The sequence below is a fragment of the Solanum dulcamara genome, chromosome 12 (assembly GCF_947179165.1).
Source record: "Solanum dulcamara chromosome 12, daSolDulc1.2, whole genome shotgun sequence".
In the NCBI taxonomy this organism is placed as follows: Eukaryota; Viridiplantae; Streptophyta; class Magnoliopsida; order Solanales; family Solanaceae; genus Solanum; species Solanum dulcamara.
The window spans coordinates 49,751,001-49,763,221 of record NC_077248.1 but is presented as its reverse complement, the minus strand read 5'-3'; the positions used below and the strand labels follow the sequence as shown (position 1 = coordinate 49,763,221).

Genomic DNA, 12,221 nt, shown 5'->3' with positions numbered 1-12,221 from the left:
AAACAAATGAGATAGTTTAGATGTGTTTTGCCATTTAACTTTAAATAAAATAAGTTTACTTGTCAAAAACAAAATCACTTTTCAAAATAAATTTATTTAAAAGATTAGCCAAAAAAGTTATAAAACAAACAAATATAAATAGAGAAAGTACTCTTTAATATTTATAGGAATGATATTACCTGTAATTAAAAAACATCTCATAAACATTCATTTTTATAATTACGATGTTCGAGCGCACACTATTTTTAACTATTTCTTTGAATACATGTTATCAACTTCCCCTCATTTTTTTTTCAAGCATAAACTTATATTGAAGAACTTTATCTTATTGCCCATCGATAGATATTCTGTGACATGCTTTGCATATATCTCAAATAGATGATCAACTATGGAGTTTCCAAAATGAGAAGCCAACATAACCTCAGTAACAGCTCTTATTGTCTTAACTACTAACTTGGCACTATCCTCAAAATGTTTTCCATTAGGTTTATCAATGGCAGCCATATCACTCTCAAATGCTTCAAGTCTTTCAAGAGTAAATGATCCTTCCATTTGTATGATCTTCTTTATCTCTTCTTCATTTGGTGCATAAGAGGGCATGTTAAATGAGTCAATTTCATCCTTTTTGATCTTGCCCTGCATCCATTTAAACAAAAATATATGTTACAATTTAAATATAATGTTATCATTGATGTGTAATTGGTACGACACAAGTCATTTTCTATAAAAAGATAATATTTTTCTGAAAAATATAATTTTGTGTTCGCTTAAGAAATTTTACGAATTATTTTTTACAAATTTATAATAATATTATCAAATAGAAGATTTTTTTTGGACAAACACTTTGGTTACTGTTGAAGATAATAACAAACATTAGTTGGAGCAAGTAGTATGAAGTTAAAACCTAAGAATAGTTATATGGACAATGAATTCCGCCCATTAGTAAGGGAATTCATTTTCTCCCTTTTGGTTGGAACTACCCTCCAAAGAAAAATATATAAATGGTTTAAATGAAAAGAAAATTAAAATTTTTATCTTTTCTCACCAAACACAATCGGAAAAACAAAACAAAAAAGTGAATGTTTAAGGAACATATAAATAACAGTTAATTTTTGAGAGGATCACTCAACTAATATTTATGATCTCAAAATGTCATTTTTTTAGTTGAAGAAAATTGAAATCAAAAACATAATAACCATAGTTGAGTAAACATACAAACAATTTGATCAAAATAAAATTGGTAACAAGAAGTATATTGTTTTGGTGAATGGAAGAAGACATGATTTGTTTTTTTCAATCTGAAAAGGGCCTTAGATAAGAATTCCCCTATGTCCATCTCTCTTTGTAAGTGTTGAAATATTGTCCAAGATATCAAAGTTTCTATATGAATACCAATTATCCTCAAATAAACCACTCATCTTTTGGTGAGGACACTATTATGTTGTAATGGGAGCAACAGAACAATGAGAATGATTTTGGAAACTTTGTCCACCTATGAAAAGGTCGCAGGTCACCTCATGAATAAAGAAAAGAGTTGTATTGCTATGAGCTCAAAGACCAGTTTGGTTGCTATCAACAGATTAAAAAGACTTGAAATACCAAAACTTTCCCATCAAATATTTGGATTAGCCTCTGATCACAGGAAACAAGAAGATCGAACATTTCTCCGATATAGTAAACAAAATCATTGGGAAAATTAGAGGCTAGCACACCAAGCTTCTCTCAATAGGTGGAAGAGTTGTTCTCATTCGTCACGTGATTTTAGCAGCACCTATTCACCATCTAGCAGATGTCAACCCTCCTAAAGGCACTATTGATTTAATAGAAAAGTTTGTGGCTAGATATTTTTGGTCTGGACATGAACTTGGTGGCGAATACCACTTGATTGTTTGGAAGAACCTATTGTTGGGAGGAGGAAGCACCACAACTAAAGTTTGATATGACAATAAATATGAAAATAAATTGGATACGAGAATTTTACGTGGAAACCCCTCAAACAGATAGAGGGGAAAAACCATGGGGTAGGAGGATCTCACTGTTCAAATATGGAGTACACTGCTCTCAAATACAAGGAGAAAACAACAATTTACACTTCTCTTTTGTAAAAGGAACAACTACTAAAGAGGACACTCAAAACTAAAATATTTATCTTGGTATATAACTCTCTTTGTATTCTTACTCTTTCTTTCTGGGATGATCTAAATGAAGGCAAGAGGCCCTCTATTTATAGCAGAAAGAAAACGCGTATACGCGTTTTCAAAACGTGTGATGAGCAAGTTTGTCAAAAAAGGTTGTTGCCTAATCTTTGCTTTTTAAGGCTACTGGCAGTCGATTTTGACTTTTGCATTCTCCCACTTGAAGATTTAATTGAATATCAATTAAGTCTTCACACCATCTTTTCTACTCAATTACTGCAATATTACGTTTCTGCTAGGCCAATAGAAGATCGACACCATTTAAACTTGTTACTGTTGATCGGCTTCGTAAATATATCTGCTAGGTTGTCATTAGTGTGAATTTTCTGAATATTCACACTGCCTTCTTCCACCTTTTCACGAACAAAGTGATACTGAACTCGTATGTGCTTTGTCCTTGAATGAAATGCCGGATTCTTTGCACGATGCAAAATGCTCTGACTGTAACAAAACAGAGCAACCTTCTCTTGTTTGTGCTCGAGCTCCTCCAATAACATTTGCATCCATATTGCCTCTTTGCTAGCTTGTGTAGCTGCTACATATTTTGCTTCCGTCGTAGATATAGCTATGATAGATTGCAGTTTTGAAACCCAGCTTACAGCTCCTCCAGCAAGAGTAAACACATAACCTGTAGTGGACTTGCTTTTATCAAGATCACCTGCATAATCTGAATCAACATAACCTTTAACAGTAAAGCCTGATCCTCCATAACATATTGTAACATTTGAGGTACCCTTGATATATCGCATGATCCTCTTAACAATATTTCAATGCTCTCTACCAGAATTAGCCATGTATCGACTAACCACTTCCACTGCTTGTGCAATGTTAGGTCTTGTACATACCATGGCAAACATTACATTTCCCACTGCTGATGCATACGATACTCGAGACAACTCCATCCTCTCTACTTCATTGCTAAGATTCATACTTGAGGATAACTTGAAATTCATAGGAAGTGGGGTAGAAATTGACTTACAATCTTGCATCTTGAAGCGTCTCAAGATTTTCTTCAAGTAGTTCTTTTAAGAAAGCCAAATCTTCTAATTATTTCTTTCTCGGTGAATTTGCATCTCTAGAATCTTGTTTGCTGGTCCCAAGTCCTTCATTTCAAACTTCCTAGCCAACTGTGCCTTTAAATTTGTGAGACGATCTTTGTTGGGGCCTGCTACCAATATATCGTCAACATACAATAGCAAAATAACAAAATCGTCATCACCAAATCTCTTGTAATAAACACAAAGATCTAAATTATGTCTGTTGTATCCAAGGCTTATAATGAAGGAATCAAATCTCTTATACCAACATCTCGGCGCCTGTTTGAGACCATTTAGAGATTTGTTCAACCTGCAAACCAAGTTCTCTTTTTCCTGTTCTTCAAAACCTTCTGGTTGGAGCATGTAAATTTTTTCTTCAAGTTCTCCATGAAGAAATGCAGTTTTGATATCTAACTGCTCCAAGTACAAGTCAAATGTAGCACACATTTCCAGGATCACTCGAATTATTGTGAGTCAAACCACCAGAGAAAATATCTCATTGAAATCTATACCTTCTTTCTGAGCGAATTCTTTCACCACCAATCTTGCACGATATTTCTCCACTTGATCATTACCATTGCTTTTGATCTTGTAGACCCATTTGTTTCCAATGGCCTTCCTTCCTTGTAGTAATTGAACAAGATCCCATGTTTTATTTTTATGGAGAGCTTCAATTTCTTCTTGCATTGCTGCCATCCACAGAGATGATTCTTGGCCTTTCATAGCCTCGTGAAAAGTTAAAGGCTCTCCATCTTCTGTTAATATACAGTATGCAACATTGCCCTCTTTAGAATAATCTGAGTGTCAAGCTGGTTCTCTTCTCTCTCTAGTTGACCTTCGAACTTGTGGAGTTTCGATCTCAGCTTGCCCTTGTTCTTCATGCTCTGGTGCTGTTTCAGAAGAAACTGAACTTCTTTTATTTCTTCAACTTCAACTGTAGTAGTCTCTGATTTTTCTTTTGAAGTGCTACCTTCTTTTACTTGTATCTTATTTTCAACAAATACAATATCCCTGCTGATTACCACTTTGTGGGCAGTGGGATCCCACAAGCCATACCCCTTGGCTCCATCAGCATACCCTAAGAAAATGCATTCCCTGGATTTTGGATCCAACTTTGATTTTTCTTGGGTGTTGTACATAACATAAGCAGGACTTCCGAATATATGTAAGCGAGAATAATCAGCTAGTTTTCCTGTCCACATATCCATTGGCGTTTTCAGATCAATTGCAATTGGCGTTTTCGCTTTCATCACTACAAGCGCTCCTTTGGATATTTTCATGACTCCACCATGAGTCTTATATGGACATCCATTATCATCTAATTGTCCCAAAGACAATAGATTCTTCCTCAAGTCTTTTACATATCGTACCTCCTATATGGTGCGTATCGTGCCATCATACATTTTTATTTTGATGGACCCAATACCATTAACATCCAAAGCATAATCGTCTCCCATGAACACAGACCCTCTTAAGATAGGATTATATTGATGGAACCATTCTCTCCGGAAAGTCATACGCCATGTTGCTCCTGTGTCCATGATCCAGACATCAGTGAAACGTTTTCTACCTTTATTATTTGATATTACTTCACTACATAAAATGTCTCCATCATCCGAGGTACATGCAACATTTCCTTGAGCATTTGATGGCTCAGGGTATTCACTCTTCTTTTTGAACCGACAATCTTGAAGTGCCCTTTCTTGCCACAGTTGTAGCACTTAATATTCTTCTTACTTCTTGATTGAGATCTACCATGATTGTGACTCCCACTAGGGCCACATTTCATTGGTCTTCCTCTCACCATCATCAAAGCTTCAGCTTGCTGCGAACTTGCTTGTCTGTCTTCCTTATTTTTGTGCCGATTTTCTTCTTCCAAGACACCGACTGCAATTTCATCGAAAACTAGACTGTTTGTATTATTCGTCAAGTTGATGATGAGTTGATCCCACGAGTCAGGCAGGCTTTGAAGTAGAAACTCCACACGTTCAGTCTCCTCTATTTTGCAAACCATTGTTGTAAGTTGCGAAAATAGAGTATTCAAAGTGTTGATGTGTTCAGTAACCGATATGGACTCTGTCATTCGAAGAGTATACAATCTTCTTTTTAAGAAGATTTTATTATGCAAAGACTTGACCTCATACAATCCCGTAAGAGTATCCTATATTTCCTTCGTCGTCCGCTTTTCAGCCATACTAGACAACACTTGATCAACTAGTATCAAGTGTAGATCAGCAACTGCGTTGCTGTCTATGTCATTCCACTTGCTGTCATCAGTAAAATCTGTGGGCATGCCTTCAATTGCAGCTAAGCAATTATCCTTTCTCAATATTGCTTTTATTTTCATTTTTCACAATGAGAAATTAGTCCCATTGAATTTTTCAACGTCAAACTTTATTGTACTCGACATTGTTATTTGTTTCACACCCTTCTAGATTATTTCTAAATATTTTTGTGAACAATCGTGACAAACTGTACCATCACTGAAATTTACTATTCACGTGAATAGTTTTATTTACTGAATTTTACTATTCACGAAAATTTACTATTTATGAATAGTACCTTCGTATAAAACAGACAGAATAATCGAGGGCTCTGATACCACTATTGGGAGATGGAAGCACCACAACTAAAGTTTAATATGACAATAAATATGTAAATAAATTGGATACGAGAATTTTACGTGGAAACCCCTCAAACAGATAGAGGGGAAAAATCATGGGGTAGAAGGATCTCACTGTTCAAATATGGAATACACTGCTCTCAAATACAAGGAGAAAACAACAATTTACCCTTCTCTCTTGTAAAAGGAACAACTACTAAAGAGGACACTCAAGACTAAAATATTTATCTTGGTGTATAACTCTCTTTGTATTCTTACTCTTTCTTTCTGGGATGATCTAAATGAGGGAAAGAGGCTCTCTATTTATAGGAGAAAGAAAACGCGTATATGCATTTTCAAAACGTATGATGAGCAAGTTTGTCAAAAAAGGTTGCTGCCTAATTTTTGCCTTTTAAGGCTGCTGGCAGCCCTTTATGACTTTTGCACCTATGTTATCCTTACAAAAAAGGGAGAGCTAATTTCAGAAATCTCAATGATACTTGTAAAGCCTTCCAAGATGAAGAATGGTGGGCTCTTAGGACCACTAATTCTCTATGAAGCTCTTTTATGCTTGTAAAATATTGTGACAAAGATCACCCTATCACCATTCACCACTACTTGGACCAAAGGCAACTCTCAAGCTTGGAAAGCCATATGCGACATCAAAGAGGAAATGGAGTTCAATATTAATTGTGTGGAACACAGGAAAAGGAGAGATTTCCTTCTAGTATGCTAATTAGAGCAATTTGGACCCTCTTCACAAGATTACACACATTAATGAAGTTTTTCCTAACATCAAATTGAAGGAGGTCTTGATCCAGAACAACTAGAACTGGAACTGGAATAGTCTCATTACTCAACCTGCGGAAGCATAAACCAAATATTGTCCATGAACATGACCACCAGCAATGACAACATTGAAGGCAAGGCTATCTAGAGCCACTCAAATTCAGTGTGTTTGGAATGAAGGAAAATATTTCTCACGAAAAATATAATTCTTAAAAATATTTTGTTACAAAACAAGTTGGTTTCTAACTTATTTTTTCATGTTTGGTTGGTGAGTTAAAATATTTTCTGAAAAATATTATCTAGTGTTTGGTTGATAAATGAAAAAACATTTTCCAGAAATATCTTTTATGTTTTACTAGAAAGTAAAAAATACTTTTTAGGAAAACAGTTTATGATCCAGAAACCAACCCCGATAACTAATCCAAGACCCGAACCTGACACTTAAATTGAGAAACAACCCCGATGATCAATCTCAAAACAGACACTGACACCCGACCAAGACCCTAACCCCTACTCCAAACCCAGTACTCTGTATTCAAACTAAGACCCGACCCCAACCCTGACCCTCGAACTGGTACATGACCTCGACGATCAATTCAATATCCGACCTGACTGACCCTAACTCCCAATCCAAAATCAACATTTGAACTGGGATCTGACCTCGACACCCAAATTTGGACACAACTCCGACATCCGATGGGGGACCTAACCCCGCCTCTCAATTCAAGATCTGATACCTTACTCAAAATCTGACCCCGACATTCGATCTGAGACCTGACCTTTAAACTGAGACTCAAAACCCAAGTCAGAATCTGAATTTCAAATCAGTACCCAAACCTTGACACCTGATTCGAGACTCGACATCGACATCCAATCCAAAATCTAACTTTCAAATCAGGATCTGATCCCAACATTTGATCCCGACAATAGATTTGGGACCTAAGATCTAACTTGACCCCGACAATAGATTTGGGACCCAAGATCTACCTTTCGAATTGGGATAAAACCTTGACACCCGATTTTGACATCATACCTTGACGATTAATTCGGGATCCAAATTCTGACACTTGACTTGTGACCCGACCTCGACTCTTGACCTAAAACCTAGCTTTGTCACCAACTCAAAATCTTACCCTGAGACCTGACTCGAGACCCTCCCCGAGATCTGACCTCAAATCCTGACCAAAATCCGACACCCAAATCGGGATCTGACCTTGACCCAATCGAAACTCGGGATTTGGGTCTCGAATCAAGGTGGGGAGTCGGGTCCTGAATCGAGAATCAAGATCACCGAATCTCGAATTAGCATCAAAAATTAATATCCGAGATTTGAGTTAGGGTGGAAAATTCAGTGTGAGGTTGAAAAAAAGTTTTGAAAAATATTTTCCTTACTTTTTGGAGGTAATAAGGAAAATAATTTGAATTAGAAAGTATTTTCCAAAATATTTAAGCCACCAAATCATGAGAAAATTGAAAACTATTTTTGAGAAAATGTTTTCCTTCCTACCAAATTACTATCTCAACTTGAAAATCCATACGACAAAAAGAAAAGACAACATCATTTGCAACAATCTTTGGACTAAAGATGTTCCTTTCGAGATGTTGTTCCTTACCTGGGCCCTCAATGCTATTGTTGCAACAACATGTCCATTATCACTGAGCTGGATGACGTCAATCATATTTTCTGGTTAAGTGGCCATGCTAAAATGATCCAGAGAGTTCGCTGGACCTTTGGGCATTGGGTATAGACACAACAACCTCAAGCTGATGATACTTAATTGGTGGAACCACAAGTCCAAATATCCCATCAGCATCTACATCATCGGGAATCTCCCTCCTATCATTTGTTGGGAGATAAGGAAGTCCAGGTGTAGTAACAAATTTGAGGGGATCAAACCCTCAATATATGGAACTAGTTCTAAAATGATTTTTATTTTGCACATAGCAAGGAAGCACTTCAGCAAGGCTAGAATTGGTAACACATGGAGAAGCCTATACCAAGCTTGCGAGGCCACTATCCAACAACCCACAATCATCTCTAATAGTATGGATCACACTACCTGTTCTCGAGGTCAAGCTCAACAGCGATGGTAATTGCTTAAATGGACATTGCGGAAGAGGAGGCATAATCAGAAATCATAAAGGGAACTTCAATATATTTGGCTTACTCTATTTCCTTAAGGGATGGAACTAGCAACACAACTGAAGCTGAGGCCATGTTGTTTGGACTCAAATGGTGCACTAGAAATGATTTTGACATGGCTATAGGAGAGACAGATTCAATGCTTCTAGCAAAATGCATAAAAAGGAATGGAAAACACCATGGAGGATTTCGAAGACCACAACTTCAACATCAATCATTACTTCAGGCCAGCAGACAGGCTTGTAACATTAAGTCACAGGATTGACGGAATCAGGAGCTTCAATATCTTTTCTGATCTCCCTAAATATATAAAGGGATTAGTAAATATGGACAAATGGGACTTGTCCTCATTTAGAACAGAACCTACTAAACCTCCCAATATTATATACAACCGTTCCTGAGCATACTTTTGTCACCAATTTTTGGTTTAGGACATAGATTAGTAGTCCCATCTGAATGATCATGTATAATGTTTGGAATGCCAAATTCAATGCCAAATTCAAATTATAAACTTTTTGCACATTAATGATCGATGGAGACTTTTAAAAAAAGACCATATAAACAACCTCGGCTGCTAAATGATGAAGTGAGTTTGTTAGCAAATCCATCAAACAGCAAGATTCATAGCTTCTTGGATCTGGATTTCTCCTGCCAACATACACAAGGACCATATGCCCTCCACTCATTACTTCTTGAGAACGGAAGTGTAGAAAGCTTGAAAAATCCTTATTGAATTGTTTGAAATATGATTCCACTACTTGTGGAGGACTTGATTCCGATATAAGTATACTTCCCTTGTTACACTCCAACCCTTTTGGAACCTGCTAATTAATAATATACCACTTTTTAAAATGATACTTCCTCTGTTTCAATTTATATATATGACATAGTTCAAATTTCAAGAGTCAAACAACAATATTTTTTAGTGCGATTTATTCATATGCACTTTAGATATTTTAAATTGTCAGTTCTTACGACTTATTATAATAATTTTTATGTAACTTCTAAATATAAATTAGTTTTCAAAAGTATTTAGGATTGTATGTCCAATGCACAATCAAAATAAAAAGATGAAATTAAAGTACCTGAGAAAGCCAATGGAGACTATAAGAAGAATGAACAAAGTTCAAACTGTTTCTAGGGAAAAGCCTTTCATAAAATGAACCAGCAACTCCTGCTATGTAACAATTCCCATATTTTTCTTTTTTCATTTTCTCATGAAATGATGGAATTGTTTTGAAGACACTGTTGAAATCATTATCTGGCAGATCATTCAAATACACTTGAAATTCGGGTGGTTCAGACTTGTTCTCTTTGCACAAACTATGAACCGCATCGATGACATTGCTGATGGATAATAGAGTATTTGGTCCTGAAGAACATCCCAAATCTGCCACTGTGAAACATTTCGGAAAAATACCATTCTTGAACATATTTTTCACACTTTCTTCTAATACAGGTTTTGACTTTACTATCACTGTTCTCTGAAAATTCAAAGACAACTAATCAGTGAGTACGTAACATTTACTTCATACCAATAATTAATAGGTGAGACCATAAAATATTATTATTTTGTAGAGATATTATTTAATTATTTAAAGGGTATTTTGAGATTTAATAAAAGTTAATTTTGATTACATCAAATCATTGTATCTTACTAATTTATGTATCATATTTATTGAATTTATATAAAAAAATAAATATATTAGAGGTTTTGGCCAAAAACATCCTTAAACTATATCTCAAACTTAAATTATATCCTTAAAATATCATTTTTGCCAGAAAACATTCTCCAAGTATTTTAAAGTTAACAATGTTTATCCTTCTATTAGATATTGTCAAAAAATTAAGAGATTCTACAAAAATTTGTGCAATTCACGTGAACAAAAAGTTTTCCTGCATAATTCATTAATTGCTATAAAAAGCTCATGAAAAAAAGAATATTAAAAATCTTGGACACCATTGCTTGCTGAAACAAAAAATGTTAGAAAGGTGTGAGGATAGGAAGGTATAAGGGTATACGATCTGCTCTTCTTCTTTTTTACCAACAGAAAGAAGTTGAAGCTTAATTATCTTCACCTTTTTCAAAGTCAAATTGTAGTTAGATTAATAATTTTTTGGTGTAATCTGATATTGAGGTGATCAAAATTCTGATTATGTCTCGCATTTGAGTTTTAAATCAAAATTCTGATTATGTCTTACATCGAGTTTCATTCTCCATTAGTAGAAGTGGAAGTATCCTACAAACACCGCTTCTAGCAGATTTAGTTGAGAGGAAACATATTTCAACTGATAATTTTTTTAATATTAAATCACATGAAAAATATATTAAAAAAACTGTTGATTAAAAGATTTTGCATAATGCTAAACTCAATTGCCTAAAAAGTTCACAATATTATTTTTGACGCATCTCAGAATAATAAATGCGAAGGAGTGACTTGATTTTTGTGGGATCTGCTAGTTTTTTGATAAATTCTAGCAGAAGGATGAAAGTTGTTAACTTTTAAATATTTGGAGGATGTTTTCTGCCAAGAATAATATTTTAAGAATGTAATATAAGTTTGATATATAGTTTAAGGATAATTTTGGCCAAAAACTCTACTAAATTATGTATCATATTAATTGAATTCATATAAAAAATAAATACACTATACATAAAGTACAATGTATGTGTATAATTCATTGTAATATATTTTTTGTTAAATAATTTATTGTAAAATAAATATTTGAGGTAAAGAAATATTTTTGTAAAGGGATAAAAAATGAAAGAAAGATAAATAAATTGAAACAGAGAAGTGTTCCCTCCAGACTATGCATATTAAACTGTAATATAATTACCTTTTTGAACGATTGACCTCTATTATATCAAGGATGAATCAAATAAAAAAATCAGGAAAGATTAAAATTTAAACGAGTTTTAATTAATACACTTTTTTCCCTTTCTTGAATTTGCATGAAGAAGTTGAAATTGTATAAACAAGACCTGAAGGATTGAGTTATTGGCGTAACTGCATTCTGAATCTCCTGCCGTCATAGGTAGACTTTTTTCGAGTACCATTGCTTTTATTTTTCTTTTCTTTTTTCCTTTACGATGATGATATCCAATTGATAAGTATTCTTATTTACCTTTTTGGTTTTTTGTTTTATCCATGTTTAGAATGTTTGAGGATAAAAGGACATGAATGTTTTATCCATTAGTTTCTCAACCGAAAAGTTGCAACTGATCATCTGACATTTGTATGTTGTGATGAGTTTAATTCCCCTTGTCTTGTTTTTGTGGCTGGGGCTTTTTGTTCCAAATCTATTCACACCATATAATTATCACCAGACAGAACAAACATTTTTTTGAAAATGATCACATGTTATTTAATAAAATATCAATAATATTTTTTGTTATTACACTTTAAAAAAGAAAATACTTGTATTTGTTTTTAACAATTTATAGCAATCTTTTA

At 34.5% G+C, this 12,221-nt stretch overlaps 1 protein-coding gene across 1 annotated transcript; it reads right to left on the bottom strand.

Annotated features, from left to right (window-relative positions):
- Window positions 1-238: 238 nt before the first annotated feature.
- On the bottom strand, window positions 239-11,824 carry LOC129875748 (benzoate carboxyl methyltransferase-like). The gene is made up of 4 exons (XM_055950997.1): window positions 11,750-11,824; window positions 9,852-10,250; window positions 9,333-9,587; window positions 239-636 (listed from the first exon to the last, which is right to left on the bottom strand). Exons 1-4 carry the CDS (start codon window positions 11,822-11,824, stop codon window positions 283-285), a joined length of 1,083 nt encoding a protein of 360 aa, XP_055806972.1. The 3' UTR covers window positions 239-282.
- Window positions 11,825-12,221: the final 397 nt, after the last annotated feature.